At 43.3% G+C, this 23,227-nt stretch overlaps 1 protein-coding gene across 1 annotated transcript in view; it reads left to right on the top strand.

The window, feature by feature from the left end:
- Positions 1 to 444: 444 nt before the first annotated feature.
- The window catches only part of LOC132805754 (protein lifeguard 2-like), a 34,238-nt gene continuing 11,455 nt past the window's right edge, over positions 445 to 23,227 (top strand). The window contains exons 1-6 of the mRNA XM_060820985.1: positions 445 to 564; positions 4,316 to 4,493; positions 15,020 to 15,123; positions 16,426 to 16,490; positions 22,110 to 22,163; positions 22,494 to 22,544. Of these exons, the coding sequence (XP_060676968.1) occupies positions 445 to 564; positions 4,316 to 4,493; positions 15,020 to 15,123; positions 16,426 to 16,490; positions 22,110 to 22,163; positions 22,494 to 22,544 (572 nt within the window). The remainder of the gene's footprint in view (positions 565 to 4,315; positions 4,494 to 15,019; positions 15,124 to 16,425; positions 16,491 to 22,109; positions 22,164 to 22,493; positions 22,545 to 23,227) is intronic.

Genomic DNA, 23,227 nt, shown 5'->3' with positions numbered 1-23,227 from the left:
CCGAAAGACCATTTTTATTTAATGTGTAAGAAGTATTTTCTTCCTGTTGAGATCCCAATAAATTCCAGTGCAATGCTTTCCATCTTTGTTGAGCTGGGGACAGGGAGATTATCTCCTGCCAAGTTGGTGGCAAGGGCCCTATTGAGCCAGCTCCTTGTAAATGCACAGGAGCGGCCAGAAGGTAAATCATCGACCATTTTTTGGTTCTTCTGTGAAGAAGTTCCTAACATTTATCATACTCAATCCACCGAGAGCTTTCATTTTCCACACAAAGTCCTGGGCACTCCAGCGAGCAATCCCTACATTTGTGTCATCATTCCAGGATGGTAACATTGAAAGCTGTCAGATTGTAACATCACATTGTTCATTTGTTGCAGATCTATGTGAGGCAGCGATGTGGGGTAGATTCCCCTTGATATTTCCCAATTTCAACTTTGCCCAGGGATGGTGATATTGCGGATGAGCTTGGATAGCCAGGCAATAGCACAGCGTGAGGGGGAATATGAAATACTTTGGCTGGAATTGTTTGTGACGGAAAGCATTCTGGAGGTGGGCAGAAATACAGTAGGAGGTGAAAAGGAGAGCTGAAGTAAGATACTGTGAATCATCACTTCTGAGTAGCATTGAGACTTACATGCTCTGACAAAGACATACGAGCAGAGGCTGAATTTGTTTGTAAACTGCAATGCCATGATGGTGTTGAGTTGTTTAGCAAGGAGAAAATCAAAAATATATTGAAGAATGGCCTCTGGTAAGAGTGTATCGCAATAAAGGATTGCAAAGGGCAGAGATTGCAGCCTGTATGATAGAGGACAAGTCACCTTTAAAGGCCAGACTGAGGTGGGAACAATGGACCGAGTCAGGTGTCTCAGCTGACGCTTTCACCTCACAGTCGGAGGTTCCACTCCGAATGCTCAAATACAAAACCTAGGACGTCACTCTCTATGCAGTACTGAAGGAGTGGTGTACTGTCAGAGGAGTCTTATTCCAGATAAATGTTAAAGCAACACTTTGTCTGCAGTCTCAAATGGATGTAAAAGATCACATGACACTGTTTAAAGGAAGATCTGAAGTGTTAGCACTGGTGTCCTGGTTGATATCTGTTCTTCAATCAACTTCACAAGAACAGATTATCTGATTATTATCACATTACTGTTTGTGGGAGCTTGCTGTGTGCTAATTAGCTGCTAAAACTTTCACATTACAACAAATGATTACACCTCAAAAAATTAAAAATCACACGACACCAGATTATAGTCCAACAGGTTTAATTGGAAGCACTAGCTTTCAGAGCGATGCTCCTTTATCAGATGGTCAACCACCTGATGAAGGAGCAGCGCTCCAAAAGCTAGTGCTTCCAATTAAACCTGTTGGACTATAATCTGGTGTTGTGTGATTTTTAACTTTGTACACCCCAGTCCAACACCGGCATCTCCAAATATTGACCTCAAAAAAATTTAACTGACTGCAAATTTGAGACATCCTAAAGTGAAGAAAGGTGTAAGTTAGTCTTTCTTACAGGGGCAGGCAGAAGATGGGATGTCAGAGTGGTGAAGAGTCTAGACTCTATCAGCAGCCTGCCTCTCTGACTGCTGACAGCAAATAGTTTGTCTGAAGAATGCCATGCCAATCATGGAGCTAATACCTGTCAGAAACAGCCTGATAGCAGTTCACCCTGGTGATGTAGGGTTGGAGCTGGTAGAGAAGTGGATACGTGCAGAAGCAAACAAGAGATGTTTTTAAAGCTTGAAAGAACTGCAGAAGCTGTAAATCAGGGACACAAATAGAAGTTGCTGGAAAAGCTCAGCAGGTCTGGCAGTATCTGTGGAGAGAAATCAGTTAACGTTTTGGGTTGATTGGCCCTTCCTCAGAATTGCATTTGATTGTAAAATGCTTTAAGTTCTGTTCTATTGATTTCCAGTTTGTGCTAATTGCATTCGCTCTGAGGTTTGTTTTTGCTTATCAGGATGTGCGATTTGGGACAAAAAGTCACTTGTGTGTAGGATTTGACTGGAAGCTTGACAACAGGGCCATGTGATTGAGCTGCTGGCTGTCACAATGCTGGCTAATTCTGTGCACTGACAATATATCAGCTGGCAACAGGTTGGTTGGATAATTTGGTATCAAGCAATTTCACAAGTTTGACAGTGGAATAAGAGAAGGGTTAGCAACGGATTTGAAATTGCTCCATGCAGCAATACACATTGGTTAGAAAGTTTGTACACATTACAAAGTGCTATCCCAATAAATGAGGGGCAAATGGGCTGTATGTTGTGCCCTCCTCCTGTGCCACCATTACGCTTGAATCTCTACTGGGGGAAATATTTCTCTTTGACGTGCATCAAGTGGCACACTGGCTTTAAATGTTTGCTTCATCTCAACCTGTGTGCAAATCGAACTCACTGATTGCACAAAGATTCAGGGTCTCAGAACCACCAATGGTCCCGTTCTATGTTTGCATACACTAATTCCATCACCCTCTTGGCTCCTGCAATCCATTTGGGTTGGACAAATTCTCCATTATTCCGAATGCCCCATCCCCAGTCTTCATACTTAACCAGCCATTACTTGCCTTATTCTGGGGGGACAGTTGCAATACTGCTGTTTTATCCACTCCAAGATGAAGGGAAGGAATAGGATAAAGAGCTCTTAATCAAGTAGAAAGTCAGGTGACCCCGTCAATTTCACATTTGTGCAGTGAAAGAAAGAGCTTGCATATCCAATGCACCTTTTGTGACCTCAAACATCCTAAAATACTTAAATCCTAAAACATCCTAAAATGCAGTCACTACTGTTGCATGGGAAACACAGCAGCCAATGTTCACACAGCAAGATCCCACAAACTACAATGTGATCATGAGCAGATCGTCTGCCTTAGTGATTTTAGCTGAAGGATAAATACTGGCCAGGATACTGGGGAGAGTTTGCTGGCAATGTTTTGTGCAGGTTTATACCATCAGCATTAGATAAATGGTGCCATTTTAATTGGTTGCCTTGCTGTGATTTCTCAGTTATATGACAGTGAGTTGAACACCCTGATATGTGCTGAACACAGTCAATTCATTGTTCTGATACGAGCTGAAAATGTGTTGCTGGAAAAGCGCAGCAGGTCAGGCAGCATCCAAGGAGCAGGAGAATCGACGTTTCGGGCAGGAGCCCTTCTTCAGGAATTGTTCTGATAGTTGAGGATAAAGATAGATGCTTCAATCTGTCATCACTTTGTTTTTCACAGTTTGTTTTTAAACTAAACATTTCCTTCTTCAGTGTTGCTGGGTCAAAATCCTGCTACTCTCTTTCAAACATCGCTGTGGGTGTCCTATACAAAAGACTGAGGTGGTTCAAGAAAGCAGCTCACTACCACTTTCTCCAATAAGGGATGCTGGCCTAGCCACATCCCCGAATGATAATTGGTAGATTTGATTTGATTTATTGTCACGTGTATCTAAGTACACTGTGCAGTGAAAAACTTCGTTTGTGAGCAGTACAAGCAGATCATAGTAATCAAGAACATACAGATCATAGAGTGAAAAAAAACCTGGACAGAATAAGGTATAAAGGTTACACTGCACAGGATTTACATGAAGCAAGATCAACATTAACAGGATCAGCATTATTTGAAGATGTATGTTACTGGTATTTATTTCCCCATTGAGTTCAATGTGGGGAAGAAGTTAAATCTCTGAATCATGTAAGACCAATAGCTGGATTTTAAAATCATTCAGAATCTATCTCAATATCTTTCAATTAATTGCATTTCCCCAATGCAATGATCTCCTGAGAAGGAAGCTGACAGAAACAGTGCTTGAGTATTAGTATTAGTGTGTTAGTAATCTCTAGTGATGGGAATTATCAGCATCATGTGGTCTAATCCTCTTCACTAATACTTTTTCAGGATGTAACTCAGAAGGAAAGGTAAGACTACAGTTTCAGGATCCCTGTGTGGCTCTTGGCTTTTGGAAGCTCAAATTCAAAATAATTTGAGCTTGATAGACAATGGTAAATTTAGCTGAGAAGTAAAAAGGTAAGGAAATTTTGTAACAATCAGCAACTGATATATTTGTGTAGAGGGAAACCAGTTCTGATTTTTAAACTCTGATCTATTCTGTTGGAGGCCTAATGCTTTTGTTACATCGAAGAGTGTCCAATTGGCACAATCCATCCTTTTCTAAACTCTATCCAAATCACTGATATCCCCATAAATATGGGAAAAAAATGAATCAAAAACTCCCAAATAAGAAGAAGTGGAGGCATTTTTTTTCAATTTGTGTCACTAAGATCCAGCAGATCAATGTATATTATCTTTGTTTCTTTGCAGCTTTTTTCCACAAGTAAAACCTCAAATCCAGAAGGCGAACAGCGAGGGCCTGAGAAAAGAGAACCCATGTCAGCATCAACTGCTCCTCCCACTTATGAGGAGGCAACCTTGGGGGCTAAGAATAACAGTCCATCGCCATCGGCACCTATGCACCCCAGCTGGGCCTATGTAGATCCAAGTAAGTCAAACCTTTTGAAAAATCACTGGAAAGATTGCATTGTACCTTTATTGGTAGCTTTTATTGTCAGGCTTGTGTTTTGCTTCCATTTTTACTGCCTTGTATGTTGGATCTCCAACTGGTGAGTTCTGTAACCTTGCTGTGACAGCAGGTAAGAGGCCTCCTCACAGACCCTCTGCTCTTCTTGAAATCTGTTGCTAGGAGGCCTACTTGCATGACTTAGCTGGCATTACTTGCCCATTTGGATTTGGTTTTTAAACCTTGTATATGGGACAGCAAATAGAGTCTACTCAAACTCTGCTTGCTTTTCTTTGGGTACGATTGAAATAGCTAAGATGGCATTTGTACAGGGGGATATCACTGCAAGTATAAAATGCTCCTTGTGCTATTCAGTAGCCTAGCACATTGCTGCACTGATTTCTCTGTAATCTACCTTTTACACTGATACTTAAAGAAGGACAAATATTGGGATTCTCTAAGAGCTTGGGAAAGAGCTTTTCTTTTACCTTGTCCTGTGTATGTACTCAGGATTCACTGTACAATAAAAATGGTCTTACCATTTGGCCAACTTTCTTCAGTCATGCTTTTGGTTTGAATGAACTGAGGATGACTTTTAGGTCTGAAATATTGACTGCCATAACTCATGCTGAAGCAATACTCCAAGTTAACTTTATCCATAACATTCATGTATGTATCAAGGAACCCTCTTAATTGTCTTCTTTCAAAACCACATCATCCAATTTCTGTCATCATTCCTTGTAAGAGGCTGGTAGCCTTGGGGCAATGTTACTGCAGTAGTGATTCAGGCTTTTTTATTATTCATTTGTGGGATGAGGGTATTGCTGGCTGGCCAGCATTTATTGCCCATCCCTAGTTGCCCTTGATAAGATCATCTGGTCATTATCACATTGCTTTTGGTGGGAGTTTGCTGTGTGAAAATTGGCTGTTGTTTTCCCTCCTCCAACAGCGACTACACTTCAAATATTGCATGTAAAGTGCTTTGAGGCATTTGGTTGTTGTAAAAGGTGCTTTAGAAATGCAAGATTGTTATTTTTACATGCTCTTTTTAACAGTCTTTTAGAACTCTGACCTGTTAACTCCTGCTAAGCTAATGAGAAGTGCAGTCCTGGGGAGGTTGATGTGGCAATGACCTGGATGTGAAGATCATCTGCAGTGTAATCTGTTTTGTTCAGCTGACAGGCAATTCATTGCATGGAGCAGAGAAACAGGGTTTAAAAGGTGATCATAGCAGATGGTTAAAAATCACACAACACCAGGTTATAGTCCAACAGGTTTAATTGGAAGCACTCTTGCTTTCGGAGCACAGCTCCTTCATCCACAATCACCTGATGAAGGAGTGATGCTCCAAAAGCTAGTGCTTCCAATTAAACCTGTTGGACCATAACCTGGTGATTAGATTACTTACAGTGTGGAAACAGGCCCTTCGGCCCAACAAGTCCACACCGACCCACCGAAGCGAAACCCACCCATTCCCCTACATTTACCCCTTACCTAACACTACGGGCAATTTAGCATGGCCAATTCACCTGACCCGCACATCTTTAGACTGTGGGTGCTGTGGGATTTTTAACTTTGTACACCCCAGTCCAACACCGGCATCTCCAAAACATAGCAGAGGATGGCTGTGTGAATTAATAATCCTGTCCCCCTACTTATTCAGTACATGACCATAGATAGGCTTTGGAAACTATGTATACGTTGTTCCCAAATGTCACTCAGACCCTCTGCCACTTGGTTGACATTACTATGGCAGGCGTGTAACAGACATCCAATGGTAACTTTAACCTAGCCAGCTGGGGAGGAGCTGAACCTACGAATGCTTGCTAACCCATCTGTTCTCATGCAATATTAATATTGGTTTCCCCTTGAATTGGTATTCACAGAGTCCCTACGAAATGGAAACAGGCTATTCGGCCCAACAAAATCCACACCGACCCTCCAAAGAGTATCCCACCCAGACCTATTCCCCTACCCTAGACTCTACATTTCCCCCTAACTAATACACCTAGCCTACACATCCCTGAACACAATGGGCAATTTGGCACAGCCAATTCATCGAACATGCACAACTTTGGACTGTGGGAGGAAACCCACACAGACACCAGGAGAATGTGCAAACTCCACACGGACCCGAGGCTGGAATCGAACCCAGGTCCCTGGTGCTGTGAGGCAGCTGTGCTGCCCCAATTGCAAATTGTCCTGACAAGTACAAGATGAAAAGCTTTGACAAAATGTGTCTTCTTTCTCAGCAACACTAAAGTTGTAGCATTTATCAATAATTTATTTGTTAAGCATTAATATTACAATGTTGCCTGAGTGCCAGCTTGTTTCAGTGGTTACACTCTCACCATGAAGCTTGTGGGCTCAAACCTTACTTGGGATCTCCTCCTCTCCATCTTTCTTCCTCTCCTCTCTGTCTCTCCTCCTCTACGCCTCTCCATTTCGCCCCCTCTCTTTCTCTCTTTTATTCCCTCCCTCTTTCCATCTCTCTTCCAGATCTGTGGGTCGACAACTCTAACTCTGTATTGCGCTCTCTCTCTCTTTCTGCCACCTCCTCCCTCAGTCACTCTTGGCTTTTCCTGACTTTTTCATCTTTCACCAATCAGAGTGTGGGCTGTCAGTAGTGCTGGAGGAGGGTCAGCTCCCCTATACTCAGGTGATGCATGGCCTCTGTCATTGGACTTTCTTGTGCCTGGAAAATGGGGTCTAGTCAACCAGCTGCCTTCCAACCTCCATAAGCCTGAACTCATCCAAAACTTTGCAGCCTATGTACTAATTGCATCAAGTCTTATTCACAGAATCACAGAATTTTTACGGTGCAGAAGGAGGTCATTCGACCCATTGGATCTGCACCAGCTTGTTAAACAAGTATCACTACCTAAAGCTGATTTTCTGTCTTGTCCCCATGCCTTTCCACACCATTTTTTCCCCAAAAAAATCATTCAATCCATCAAATGCCTCAATGGAACCTGCCTCCCCCACATTCCCAGGCAGTACATTCCAGACCCTAACTACTCGCTGGGGGAGAAAGGTTTTCCTCACCTCCCCCTCACTTCATCCCTTTCAATCTCTGTCCCTCTCGTTCCTGGTCCTTTTCCATGTGGGAACAGTTTCTCCTGATCTACTCTGTCCAGCCCCCTCCCCCCATGATGTTGGAACCCTCTGTCAGATCTCCCTCTCAGCCTTCTTCCCTCCAGGGAGAACAGTCCCAACGTCTTCAATCTCTCCTCCTCACTGAAGTTTCCCATCCCAGGAACCATTCTGGTAAATCCCTTCTGCCCTCTCTCTCTCTCTCTCTCTCCAATGTGTTCACATCGTTCCTATAGTGTGAGGCCCACAACTGGACACAACCCTCCAACTGAGGGTCTAACAAGGGTCTTGTACAAGTTCAACATCACCTCCCTGCTCTTGTACTCTATGTCCCTATTAATAAAGCTGAGGACACTGTGTGCTTTATTAACTGCTCTCTCCACCTGTCCTGCCACCTTCGATGATCTGTACACAGATACACCCAGCTTCCTCTGCTCCTGCACCCACTTCAAATTGTGTTCTGTCTTTTACTTTGCCTTTCAATGTTCTTCCTACCAAAGTGCATTACCTCATACTTAGAGAGACATAGAATCATACAGCATGGAAACAGATCCTTCAGTCCAACTCACCTGCGCCAACCTGATATCATAGAATGATAGAATCCTTACAGTGTGGAAACAGGCCACTCAGCCCAACAAGTCCACACCAACCCTCTGAAGAGTAACCCACCCAGACCCATTCCCCTACCCTATTATCCTTGACTAAGGTACCTAATCTACACATCCCTGAACATTATGGGCAATTTAACATGGCCAATCCATCTGACCTGCACACCTTTGGACTGTGGGAAGAAACTGGAGCAGCCGATGGAAACCCACGCAGACATAGAAGAATGTACATACTCCACACAGACAGTTGCCCAAAGCTGGGATTGAACCCGGGTCCCCAGCGCTGTGAGGCAGCAGTGCTAACCACTGAGCCACCGTGCCTAAACTGATCTAGTCCCACCTGCCAGCTATCCTTCTAAATCCTTCCTATTCATATACCCATCCAGATGCCTTTTAAATGTTGTAATTGTACCAACCTCCATCACTTCCTCTGGCAGCTCATTCCATACACGCACCACCCTCTGTATGAAAATATTTCCCATTAGGTCCCTTTTAAATCTTTTCCCTCTCACCTTAAACTTATGCCTTCCAGTTCTAGACTCCCCTGCTATTCATCCTATCCACGCCCCTCATGATTATATAAACCTCTATACCCCTCAGCCTCCGACACTCCAGGGAATACAGCCTCAGTCTATTTAGCCTCTCCCCGTAGCTCAAACCCTGCTACCACAGCAACATCTTTGTAAATCTTTATACCCTCTCAAGTTTCACAAGATCTTTACTATCATAGTACATTGAACCTCATCTGCAGCGTCTCCACCTACTCCACCAAATTGTCAATGTCCTTTTGGAGCTCCACACTGTCCTCCTTTCAGTTTACAAATCTTCCACATTTCATGTCTTCTGCAAACTGTCCCCTGTACACCAAGGTCCAGATCATTAATATTAATCAGAAAAAGCAAGGGTCCCCATACCAACCCCCGGGATCTCCACCACAAGCCTTGCTCCAGCTGGAAAAGTACAGATTGATCTGCTCTCTATTTCCTACCACTCAACCAATTCTGTATCCACACATCATTCGCTATGCATACTGATTGGCATCCATTCCCAGTCCAACAATACCCGAAGTTTATTATTCTCATCCTTGTTTTCAAGGTCCTCCACAGACTCCTAGTGGGGTTTGACAACATAGTGCTCAACTTACTTGTCTAGGAATCCAGGCAAATAGAATATGTTTATAATTCATTCGTGGGATGTGATTGTCACTGGCTGGGCCAGCAATTATTGCCCATCCCTAGCTGCTCTTGAGAAGGTGGTGAGCTGCCTTCTTGAACCACAGTTGCCTATATGCTGTAGATACACCCAACATGCTGTTAGGGAGGGAATTCCCAGGATATTCACCCAGTAACAGTGAAGGAACAGCGATATATTTCCAAGTCAGGATGGTGAGTGGCTTGGAAGGGAACTTGAAGGTGATGGTGTTGCCATGTTTCTGCTGCCCTTGTTCTTCTAGATGGAAGTGGTTGTGGGTTTAGAATGTGCTGTCTAAGGATCTTTGGTGAATTTCTGCAGTGAATCTTGTAGATAGCACACACTCTGCTACTGAGTGTCGGTGTTGGTGGGAGTGGATGTGGTGCCAATCAAGTAGGCTTGGATGGTGTCAAGATTCTTGAATGTTGTTGGAGCTGCAATCATTCAGGAAAATGGGGAGTATTCCATCACACTCCTGACTTGTGCTTCATAGATAATGAACAGGCTTTGGGGAGTCAGGAGGTGAGTTACTCGCTGCATTATTCCTAGCCTTTCACCTGCTCTTGTAGCCAATGTATTTATTTGGTTAGTACAGTTTAGTTTCTGGTCAATGGTAACCAACAGGATTTTGGTAGTGGGGGATTCAGTAATAGGGATGTCATTGAACATCAAGGAGCAATGATTAGACTGTCTCTTGTTCACAATGGTAATTGTGTGCCACTTGTGTAGTATGAATGTTACTTGCCACTTGTCAGCCCAAACCAGGATATTGTCCAAATCTTGTTGCTTTTGGATACAGAATAATAGAATCCCTGCAATGCAGAAAGAGACCATTTGACCCATCAAGTCTACATCAATACTCTGAAGAACATGCCACCCAGACACACCCTATCTGTGAAATCCTGCATTTCCCAATGTCAATCCACCTAAGTTGTGGGAGGAAACTGGAGCACCCAGAGGAGGCCCACAAAGACATGGGAGAATGTGCACACTGTACACAGACAGTTGTCCAAGGCTGGAATCAATTGCAGATCCCTGACACTGTGAGGCATTTATGCTAACCACTGAGCCACTGTGCCACCCAGACAGTCTGGATGTCTGCGGAGTGGTGAATGGTGTTGAACGTTGTGAAGTCATCAGTGAACATCCCCACTTCTGACCTTATGATAAAGGGAGGATCTTTGAAGCAGATGAAGACGGTTAGGCCAAGGACACTATCCTGAGGGACTCCTGCAGACATGTTATAGAGCTGAGATGACTGACCTCCAACAACCACCACCATCTTCCTATGTGCCAGGTATGACTCCAACCAGCGGAGAGTTTGCCCCCTGATAGCCATTGATTCCAGTTTTGCTCGGGCTCCATGATGCCACACTCGGTTGAATGCAACCTTGCTGTCAAGAGCTGTCACTCTCCCCTCCCCTCTGGAATTCAGCTCTTTTGTCCATGTTTGAACCAAGGCTGTAATGAGGTCAGGAGCTGAATGACCCCGGTGGAACCCAAACTGGGTGTCACTGAGCAGGTTATTGCTGAGCAGGTGCTGCTTGATAGCACAGTGGATGGCACCTTCCATCACTTTACTGATGATCGAGAGTAGATTGATGCAGCCGGGTTGGATTTGTCTTGCTTTTATGTACAGGACATACTTCGGCAACTTTCCACAGTCTTGTAACTGTACTGGAATAGCTTGGCTAGAGGAGTGGCAAGCTCTAAAGGACAATTCTTCAGTACTATTACCAGAATGTTGTCAGGACCCAAAGCCTTTGCAATATCCATTGCCTCCAACCGTTTCTTGATGACACATGCAGTGAATCGAATTGGCATCTATGATGGTGGGGACCTCTAGAGAAATCCGAGATAGATCATCCACTCTGGCTGAAGGTCCTTGCAAATGCTTCATTCTAATCATTGGTCCAGACACATGCGTTTAAATTCCCTCTTGGCAGCTGGGGAATATACATTGAAGCAATTAAATAAATCGAGAATAAAAAAAAATTAGTATCAAGAATGGTGACTACGAAACTACCAGATTGTTGTATAAACCCATCTGACTCACTAATGTCCTTAAGGGAAGGAAATCTGCCATCCTGATCCTGTCTAGTCTGCATGTGACTCCAGACTCTCAACAATGTGGTTGACTTTTAGCTGTCCTCTGAAATGGCAGGGCAAATCTGTCTGATGTATTCGAGAAGGCAGTTCACCTTGACAGTGGAAAATACATGTACGCTTTGTCAGTGATGGCTGCATTCTATGAATGAATATATTTTTAAAATGCTCCCTCCCTACATCCATGTCTGAATTAAGTGGAAAAGAAAATCCCTTTCTATTTGCAGCAGTGCCTTCAGCTGCCTTGGTTCCAAGCTCTGGGTTTCCTTGCTAAATCTCTTGACCTCATCACCTCCTTTTCCTCTTCCAAAAGACGTATTAAAAACTATCTCTTTGACAAATCTTTTGGTCAACTATCGAAAATTCTCTTTATCTGGCTCAGTTTTGAATTTGATTTGATATTAATCCTATGAGGTGCCTATGGCATGTTAAAAGTGTTATATAAATGCAATTAGAGTTATAGAGTCCTATAGCACGGAGACAGACCCTTTGGGCCAAATTGGTCCATTCTGACCAAAATATTCATCCACACTAACTCAATGTCCCTGCCCATGCCCCATATCCTTCTAATCCTTTCCGATCCATGTATTTGTCCAGATGCCTTTTAAATGTTGTTCATGTACCCGCCTCAACCACTTCTGCTGGCAGCTCATTCCATAAGCGTAAAACCTTCTGTGTAAAAAGGTTGCCCCTCCGATACCCTTTTGTTCTTTCCCTGCTAACCTTAAACAGATGCCCTCTAGTCCTTGTTTCCCCAACCCTGGGAAAAAGACTGAGTGCATTCACCCTATCCATGCCTCTCATGATCTTATACACTTCTATAAGGTCCTTCCTCAATCTCCTACGCTCTAAAGGCAAAAAGTCCTAGCTTGTCCAACCTCTCCTTGTAACTCAGACCATTGAGTGCTGGCAACATCCTTGTAAATTTCTTCTGCACTCTTTCCAGTTTAATTATATCCTTCCCATAGCAAGGTGACTAAAACTGACCACAATACTCCAAGTGCAGCCTCACCAATGTGCTGTATAACTGCAACGTAATTTCCCACCTTCCATACTCTGACTGATGAAGGCCAGTGTGTCAAAAGCCTTCTTTGCTGCCCTGTCTACCTGTGGCTCCGCTTTCAGGGAACAATGCACCTGAACTCTGTTCCACTGCACTCCTTAAGGACCTATTATTCACCATGAAACTCCTACCTTGATTTGACTTTCAAAAATTGTTGAGGAATAAGCAACTACAGATCGATTGCCAATCATGGCATATGAAGAGACACTTTACAAGTCCACATCGAGTTCTAATACGCTCCCAGATCTTTACAAATACTGTGCATTACATTCATGACGTACAGTTCGCCACAAGGTGGCCGTGTAACCAGTTCTGAAACAAATGCAGCTTGTTGAAGTAGCGATTATTGGCCACCAGCGGCGATAGCTGCAGTAAATCTGTTTCACCACAGTGTGGCTCTATAACGCGTGTCTATGCAAGTTAACACACTGCGACACGGTGATGAAGTGGTTACAGGGTGGCGAGAGCACAGTGATCAGCTAAATGATGCTCTAAGCTGGTGCACTGGTGACTTAAGTTCAAATAAATCCCACAGCAGCGGAGAAATTCAAGTTTAACTGGTTAAATAAATCTAGAATTAAAAATACCAATCTCAGTACTTATGACAATGAAAGAAATAGATTGCTGTAAAAAAAAACTCTGCTTCACTCGTGCCCGTTATGGAAGGTAATCTGCTATCTTTCGTTGATCCAGCCTACATGTGACTCCAGGCCCATTCTTAACATCCGTCAGTTGAATTCAAGAAGGCAATTCATTACCACTTCTCAAGAGCAATTAAGAATAGTCAGTAAAGTGCTGGCCCGAAGGGTCTGTTTCCATGCTGTACATCTGTATGACTATGACTCTAACCAATGCATTATCAGTTACAATACTGGCATTTATCCAACAATGTAGGAAATTGCCCAGGTGTGTCCTGTACATAAAAAGCAGGACAAATCCAACCCAGCCAATCCTCAGATACTGAAGCAGTCCATGTTCAAATGATGTGGAGGAGCCGATGTTGGACTGGGGTGGACAAAGTTAAAAATCACACAACACTAGGTTATAGTCGAAAACGTTTATTTGAAAACACAAGCGTTCAAAGCCTCACTTCTTCTTCAGGTGCTAGCACCACTTGTCCTTTAAATAAGTAAAATTTAGGATCTTGGCTATCTCCTTTAATATATTTTGAAGAGGTTTGGTCTGGTCCATAACACCAGAGACAGCCAACAGGACGATTCAACAGCAGACGCACTGTCGCAGGAAGATGCAAAAGAAAGAAGAGCAAGTGCCCACTGAACAGAAAACATGGGTGGTGACAAGTTGTCAATGACAAAGATCATATTGTTGGCAGCCAAATGATTTGTTCCCAGGTAGATGAATAGCTTGTGGCTGTGACTGCTTGATCAGAAGCTAATTGGACATCTAAAAAGGCAGGTGGTGTCCTTTTCTCTACAGAAAAAAAAGTCTCAAGCCTGACAGAAGTCAGTTCAGTTCACCTCATAAGTTGCTGTAAGCCGTGGCTCTTAACCAATAAGTCAAAGACTTTAAATGGGAACCAGTCACTCAGTGCCACCTACAAGCAAGTGAAAGGACCTGGGAAAGGAAGATTGAGGAGCAGCAAGTCCTGATGAGACAAAAGGATCATCACAGAGAACCTTGTGGACAGTGACCATTGAACTGCCTTCCTAGTATTTCCTTGCACTCAAAGAAATAAAGTCATAGATGTTGAGTGTTTGTGGAGGGGTCAATTTTCTAAGCAAGTTCGAGTTTTATCTAGTAGAGTTATATGTTGACAGTTCATTTGTTTAGTTACAGCTAGACTATTTATTTGTAATAAATAGTCATTCTTGTTAAGTACAGAAATCTGGTCCATGGTCTCTGTCAACCTGGGTCTAAAAGACATGTAAATTGGGAATTTTATGTACTTTTATAAAGTCTTTTTGTTTTGTGACAACCCTGGGAATATCGGTGCTTGATTTCCAGTATGCTACCCTAATAAGACATAACAATATCCTTCAAAGTAAGTCTTTCATTTGCTGTAAATCACTTTGTAATGTCCTGAATGATGCCAAAGAAATACCAGTTTGTTTTTCACCTTTCAAATGTCACTGATTTGCAATAGCATGGAAACAAAGTCACTGCCTGTATTGTCTAAGGATGGGAATATACAACTGACTGCAGATGGTTAGCCAGTTCAGGAGGATGGTCTTGTGAAGATTGTTAAGTCATGTCCAATGGGCAAAGTGCAACCTGTGGCAAGGTGACATTGAATCAGATGGGTGTGGTGAGGCCTAGAATTTTGCACTAAAGATTTTGGAGTGAGACATAAACCTTCAAACCCCAGGGTCGGAGGTAAGTGTGGCTTTCACTGAGTGACAGCTGGGCACCAGATTTCAGTATTGTTTTTCAAGGTGTTTGTCCTGGTGCTGGATTGACAAATATTTTCCATCTTTCACTTTGTTCAGGCCGCAGCCCAAGTTATGGAAGTGCAAGTTTCTCTGGTGAGAGCGAGCTGTTTTCCTCATTCAGCTGGGATGATAAGAATGTTCGGCGGGTTTTCATTAGGAAGGTAAATAGTCGAGCCTGAATTTTCACAGTTGCCCTCATTACTAAGTGTCACATGTTGAACTTGCCTTTGCTTTTTGGGATTCTCCTTCCATTATTGTCATATTTTTTAAACATTCTCAGTTTCTCTCTTACTCTCCCTTTTACAATACCCTCCTGTTTTCTTGTGTTCATTTTTGCAGATGGGAGGGGGCTTCAGTAGCGCACAGACGAGAGGGGCTGAACAGCCTGTTTTCTGTGCTATTGCTCTCTGCAAATTGTGACTAAATGTCTGGGTGCAAGAGGATAGCTTTGCTGATTTCTTGTTGGAATTTCTTATGTGTTTACTTTTAGCAAATCTGCCCTTATCAAACTCGCCTTTGTATTTTCCTTTTTTTGTTTCCTTTGAATGCAATTTCCTGGCATATCAAACACTACAAAGTTTTCTTGTTTGTTTGCTATTAAACATGAGTGTGCATGAAGGATGGTTTAAGTTAGTTAAAACTGTCATTCCACAGTAAGTGGGTGGCACGGTGGCTTAGAAGTTAGCACTGCTGCCTCACGGTGCCAGGGTCCCGGGTTTAATTCCAGCCTCGGGTAACTGTCTGTGTGGAGTTTCCACATTCTCCCCGTGTCTGCGTGGATTTCCTTCAGGTGCTCCAGTTTCCTCCACAGTCCAAAGATGTGCAAGTTAGGGTGGATTGGCCATGCTATAGTATCCAGGAATGTGCAGGCTAGGTAGGTTAGCCGTGGGAAATGCAGGTTTACAGGGATAAGGTAGGGGGGGTCGGTCTGGGGGATGCTCTTTGGAGGGATGGTGTGGACTCGATGGGCTGAATAGCCTGCTTCCATGCTGTAGGGATTCTATGATATTATGAAGTAAAGGAATCATTTGAGGTAACATAGAATGATACAAAGTACAGTATTATATTTTTTAAAGAGCACTCCTACTCCTCTGCTCTTTCCCCAGAGCTTTTAAATCTTTTTCCTTAAAGAATTTATGCAATGCCCTTTTGTAATGTATTCTGCTTCCATCCCTCTGTTTAAGTCTTTTTGATCTGTACGTTCTTGCTTACTATGATCTACCTCTGTTGCTCGTAAACAAAGGTTTTCACTGTACCTCTGTACATGTGACACTAAATCAATCAAATCAAACTCACCCCCCCTTTCAGGTAATAGATTCTAAATCATCATAACTTGTTGTCTCTTGTTCTTTTGTCAGTTGCATTTAACGTTTGTTGACTAAGAATCATTTTAAAAGCCATGTTTCTTTGCTGTTTCAGTACCCTGTGTCAGTGGTTGATGGCTTGTTCTTTTTTTTCTGAAGGTCTACATCATCTTGATGATTCAACTCTCCTTCACGGCTGGTGTTATTGCTCTGTTCACCTTCTGGTAGGAGACTATTGGTTCTGTTTTAACAATGTCACTTTGCAGGTTAAACCAGTCTGATTGCACTAACATGGGGGGGGGGGGGGATCCATCAATGTAACTGTTGAATATTGAATGATCTTCTGGGAGTCAATAGGGGATCAGAAGGTGAATTGCTTCTGGTTTGAATTGGAGCTTTTCAATGATCGAATTGTTTCCTCACATATTGAATAATTTTTCTTAAAGTTTGTGCTCTTCAATCCATTAAGGCCCGGCAAATTAGCAGGGTGCCAGTGCCCTCTCCAACAAAGTGGCACAACAGTACTGTCATGTAATGCCTCTCAATTTAAGCCAATGTGTCCTTGTGGCAGTTTTGATGATTGAGTCAAGTGCAAAATCTGAAGCGACATGGGTTTTGAGCCTGAACCCGCTGGGAACTGGGCTTGGAATAATCCCATGCTCACTTGGCATTGGGCAAATAGTGAGAGGAACTTCATTTGCTTTGTCCAATCTGATTCAACCTCAAGCTCTAGAGGGAAAAGGAGATTTTTGCTACAAAATAAGATGCTATCAATGGTTTTTGTTTTGCACTCATCAAGACCAACAATAAATTCCAAATTTCAAAAGAAGGCAATGATTTTTATGACGTGGGGGAAAGGCACTGACATCGAGATCGCGCAGGGGAGGTATTGGCCCCAAGGTTTTTCTTTCATTTGGAAAAAGCACATTGTCTGGACATATTTGTTTTTACCTCCAAGTTCTGTGCATGTTGCTTCCTTTGAAATTTGGCATTTTTGCATCTATCCTGATGAGTGCAAGACGAAAAATAATTAACAGCAGGTGACTTTCTTTCAGCAATACTTAAGTTCTGGGTGGCATGGTGACTCATTGGTTAGCACTGCTGCCTCACAGAGCCAGGGACCCAAGTCTGATTCTAGCCTCAGACAACTGTCTGTGTAGAGTTTGCATGTTCTCCTTATGCCTGTGTGGGTATCCTCCGGGTGCTCCAGTTTCCTCCCACAGTCCAAAGATGTGTAGGGTAGGTGTGTTGACCATGCTAAATCATCCATAATGTCCAGGAATGTGTAGGTTAGATGGATTAGCCATGGGAAATTTTCCACAGTGTCAGGGATGTGCAGGCTAGGAGGATTAACTATGAGAAATGCAGGGTTACAGGCATAGAGTAGGGGGGTGCGCCTCGGTGGGATGCACTTTGAGTGTGGACTCAATGGGCCAAAAGGCCTCTTTCTGCACTGTAAGGGTCCTATTATAAGTGCGTCTTTGAAAAGGAAAGCATTTATTGACCATGTTTTTGTACATGTTTGTTCTCCCGTCCCTTTCTTTTGGATTTCTTGACACCTTGTGAAGATGGCACAGACTTGGCTTGCTCCCGATCCCCTCTCAATGGGTCTGGAGTTGGTTGCTAGAAGTTACTTGACTGAACTGGCTCAGCCTGTCACAAACCAGGCCTCCAATTGTCTACCATCAAACCTTACACAGCCGCACCCACCCGACTGTGACAGTTAGCTTACTGAACGGTGCTTCGCTCAGAATGTTCAGGCCAATATTCTTTCCACTTTTAGCTTAACAATATTCAGCCATCAAGCACTCGTCCTGTCCATGGGCTGAGTGAGCAAGTGAGAAACTGGTGCCAAGGGATCATGGGTGCAGGAGAACACAACCTGAGCCAATAACTGTCGGGCTTCCATTTCAGCCCTGCTCTACATTTTGTGCTCCCATTTTGTGCACACACCTTGCTCAGGCCTCAGCCCTATCGCAAAACTGTGGAACTGTAGAAAGCGTTTACTTATCCGAAGTTTATTTTTCTCTTTCCTTCCCCTTGTGCATCCCTTTCAAATGGGAATAAGGAAGGTGCCGGGACAAATATGGCTGTATATTTGACACTTCTGTTTCTGGATGTAATTCTTACCTTTTTCAGTGGTTTTTGAACAATTTCCGTATTTCTGAAATTTTTATGCACTATCTAAATGCAAGGCTTGTTATTGTAGCATATCAGGTCAGTATTTTACAATTTAGGTGGTGTGAAATAAATGAAGACATTTCATGAAGTTCAGTTATTCTATCTACAAACCATGTCTGTGCATCTGGCAAGTGGCAACAGTGCAAATTATGGCTATTTGCTCTGAGTCAGTAGGGCAGAGCTTTGCCTCCTGTAGAAAGGGAACAAGCCAATTGTCAGTATTGGGATGGCACTGCAACTTTTCCAAACCATTATTCCTGTGGCATTATCAATGATCAACACTGCAATACATCTTGACAGTCTGCCAGCACCTAGACAAAACCAATACATTGAACCATATGGGCAGAACTTTCCTCCAGTTTCTCACTGCATAAATGCCACAATTCCCAAATAATAGGGATCACCAGCAGCCAGGACATTCTCGACTTGCATCCAACCCTTGGTGTCAGTAAGGAACAGTGTGCTTCAATGTGAATCTCTTCGGAATTGTGAGCTTTTATATGGGTTTTAAACTGTGGGTTGAAGCTGAGATGTTAACTCTATTTAAATGTGGATTTGCACAGGACACAATATGCCACACAATTAATGACTGATCTGTCTAATTTTGAGCAGCATAAGACGTTAGACTGTGTGATAGGCAACATTTTGTTATTTATTGTCTTGGATGGACTGCTTGGTGCATGGTATCATTGCATTGCCTCACCTTGCCTGGTTCCTGAACATATGCCATCTGTGGACATGATCATGTCTGGCCAATAGCTCCTGAGCTGTTGCCATGATCCTCTCAGCTGGCACTCCAGCAGCATGCAAACAAGAGTATCACTTTGCCATTCAACAATTCTTTGGCCTTTGCCATCTTTTGTACGTGTGACCAGTTATCTTTTGAGCAGCTTTCGCTTTCAAAGGCTACAACTCTGAATTCATCTAGCTTCCAAATGAAACAGAAAGTGTTGAACTGCTTTTCTATAGAATCCCTACAGTGCGGAAACAGGCCGTTTGACCCATCAAGTCCAACCAACCCTCCAAAGAGCATCCTACCCAAACCTATCCTCTATCCTGCATTTTCTACAGTGAACTCACCTAACCAACATACCCCTGAACACTGAGGGTAATTTAGCACGGCCAATTCACCTAACCTGCACATCTTTGGACTGTAGAAGGAAACTGGAGCCTCCAGAGGAAGCCCATGCAGACACGGGGAGAATGTGCAAACTCCACACAGACAGTCACCTGAGAAGCTGTGAGGCAACAGTGCTAACTACTGAGCCACCTTGCTAGTCTCATTTTGGTGAACTGCCTTCCAACTGTTTGTTGAGATCAGTTCATCCCTCCCTCAGGGCAGGATTTAAGTGGCCCTCACCAACTCTTTAGTTGAGAATTGCTGAGAACTCTATGGGAAACTAGGGCAGTGATTGCTGGGCCCCTTTCTGAGATATTTGTATCATCGATAGTCACAGGTGAGGTGCTGGAAGACTGGAGGTTGGCTAATGAGGTGCCACTATATAAGAAAGGAGGTAAGGACAAGCCAGTGAACTATAGACCAGTGAGCCTGACATTGGTGGTGGATAAGTTGTTGGAGGAATCCTCAGGGACAGGATTTACATGTATTTGGAAAGGCAAGGACTGATGAGGGAAAGTCAACATGGCATTGTGCGTGGGAAATCATGTCTCACAAACTTGGTTGAGTTTTTTGAAAAAGTAACAAAGAGGATTGATGAGGGTAGAGTGGTGGACGCGATCTATATAACGTTCAGTCAGGCGTTCAACAAGGTTCCTTATGGTCGACTGGTTGGCAAGCTTAGGTCTCATTGAATACAGGGAGAACTAGCCATTTGGATACAGAACTGGCTCAAAGGTAGAAGACAGAGGGTGGTGGTGGAGGGTTATTTTTCAGACTGTAGGCCTGTGACCAGTGGAGTGCCACAAGGATTGGTGCTGGGTCCACTTTTTGTCATTTATATAAATGATTTGGATGTGAGCATAAGAGGTACAGTTAGTAAGTTTGCAGATGACACCAAAATTGGAGGTGAAGTGGACAGCGAAGAAGGTTACCTCAGATTACAACAGGATCTTGATCGATGGGCCAATGGGCTGAGGAGTGGCAGATGGAGTTTAATTTAAATAAATGTGAGGTGCTGCATTTTGGGAAAGCAAATCAGGGCAGGACTTACACACTTAATGGTAAGGTCCTAGGGAGTGTTGCTGAACAAAGAGACCTTAGAGTGCAGGTTCATAACTCCTTGAAAGTGGAGTTGCAGTTAGATAGGATAGTGAAGAAGGCGTTTGATATGCTTTCCTTTATTGCTCAGAGTATTGAGTACAGGAATTGGGAGGTCATGTTGCAGCTGTACAGAACATTGGTTAGGCCACTTTTAAAATACTGTGTGCAATTCTGGTCTCCCTACTATAGGAAAGATGTTGTGAAACCTGAAAGGATTCAGAAAAGATTTACAAGGATGTTGCTGGGGTTGGAGAGTTTGAGCTATCGGGAGAGGCTGAAAAAGCTGGGGCTGTTTTCTCTGAAGTGTCAGAGGCTGAGGGGTGACGTTATAGAAGTTTATAAAATCATGAGAGGCATGGATAGGGTAAATAGATAAGGTCTTTTCCCTGGGGTAGGCGAAGGCATAGGTTTAGAATGAGGGGTAACTTTTCACACAGAGGGTGGTGAGTGTATGGAATAAGCTGCCAGAGGAAATGGTGGGAAGCTGTTACAATTACAGCATCTGGATGGGTATATGTTTAGAAAGGGTTTAGAGGGATATGGGCCAAGTGCTGGCAAATGGGACTAGAATAATTTAGGATATCTGGTCAGCATGAATGAGTTGGACCAAAGGGTCTGTTTTTGTGCTATGACTCTACATATTCATTGTGTTATTTTTGGCAAAGCCTTCAACTTCTGTGCTTTATTCTCCACTCCTGCCTCCACAGTACATTCAAATGCCCTCTCAGATGGTTCAGCAGGAGCTTTCTATCAAATATTTGCTCCTACAGCTCATCCAGCTATGTTTCAGCAGCAGTATACAAATAGCCTGTCTCACTTACTGTTTCCTTCTTGAGAAGGTTCTAATCCGCACTTGCGCTGCCTTCCTATTTGAACACTTAGTGCCGAGATTTTGAATTCTTCCCTTGGGCATTTGAGGATGCCAGTGCCCTGTAACAAATAGTCATTAAAATGCCAAGTCTATGGCCTGCTCTTCTCGCTCTTCACTATTTGCCACAGGAAACGAAAATGGGGAAAAGGGGAGGAAATGGAAGTGGCATTTATGTCTGGGTAAAAAGAGATAAATAAATGGACAATTTCTTCTTAAAATTAAGACTCAACAAGCCACCCTGCACTGAACATCAGTACCCTTGCTGGGTAAGGTCTGTGTGGCATCTACACTGTTGGGTTAGATGCCAGGTTGTCTGCTGCCTCCAGTTTGCCTCTGGCTTAATGATGTCATGAGCTGACAGATAATTGATGTTCTGGCCTGATGACTGGATGAGTAGTATGAGTGGGAGAGACCTTCTCATTTCAACTCTTCTGTCAGTGAGGGACAGCTCTCCTTTTGAAATGTGAGTCAAGTCATCAAAGCATGATTTTCTCCTGTGTTTTCATTTCAGTTTGTTCATTCTGAAGTTGTATTCAATCATGTTCTTTCTCCCCCTCTGTTTCTGTACAGTGACCCTGTCAAGATTTACATTCAGGCACGTCCTGGCTGGTACTGGGCTTCATAGTAAGTGTGAATTAATAGTGTCCCAAGTCCTAGATTGTGTGTATGTATGTCCGTCCGTGTGTGAGGTAGTCTAAATGGTCACATCCTTGTATGAGCCAAAGGGACAGGTGTTATTGCCGAACTCTGTTTAAGAGAGACCTAGAGACTTACATGGAGAAAGAAATAGATGGATAGTACTGACAGTATAAGATAGAAGGAGAACTGTGTGGAGTGTAAATATCAATGTAGACCAGTTGGGTTGAAGGGTGTGTTTTTTGGTGCTGGAAATACCACAGAAACAAGTACCAGCACTCACTGCAGTCTCTTTAATATCTCTTTTTCTATTCACAGTGCTGTCTTCTTTGTTACCTATATGACCCTGGCCTGCTGCCCTGGACCAAGGTAATTATATTTAGGCATAAGTGAAACTGTGCACTATTTTATGGCTTATTCTACTTATTTAGCTATTAAAATTGGTAAAGTAGTGATGGGTGGCTTTATGGTGTAGTAGGTATAGCCCCACTCCAACTGAACATTTCAGGTTCTATTTCACTTCAGGACTAGATAATTTAGGAAGACACATTCAGAATGTGGCCAAACAGATTAAACATCAAACTCTGAACACTTCACCTGACGCTTCGAAAATTTGTGATTTCAAATAAACCTGTTGGACTGTAACCTGGTGTCATCTGAATTCTGCCCAAACTCTAAACTGTTTGACACACTCCAATGGCAGGAGGTGAGAATGGGAAAAATTCCGGGTCAGCATGTGACAGAGAGAAGGTTGGAGCCTCTCTCATCACTATCCATAGCTCCAGGCTACAGCATGCATGGAAAAAACTGTTTGTTGCCACAGCAGAGTGGACTCTGGGTTGGCTGGTCAATGTGGGTCAGATTGGTGCCTACAGCACAAGGTTCAGTCCCCATTCTGTCTGTGGTGGATTCGGAACCTACCTCCTCACCCTGCCCACAGTGAATATTGCAGTGTCAGTTGGGCCTGAAGCATGTCGTGGTCACGTCCACTTGTACCATCTGAGATGTTTGGGTAGATTCACTGCCCAACAATCCTTCTTATCAGGATTGAT

This window comes from Hemiscyllium ocellatum, chromosome X (genome assembly GCF_020745735.1).
Source record: "Hemiscyllium ocellatum isolate sHemOce1 chromosome X, sHemOce1.pat.X.cur, whole genome shotgun sequence".
NCBI lineage: Eukaryota > Metazoa > Chordata > Chondrichthyes > Orectolobiformes > Hemiscylliidae > Hemiscyllium > Hemiscyllium ocellatum.
Note: the sequence above shows the minus strand (reverse complement) of the source record. Positions and strands in the feature narration are given on the sequence as shown.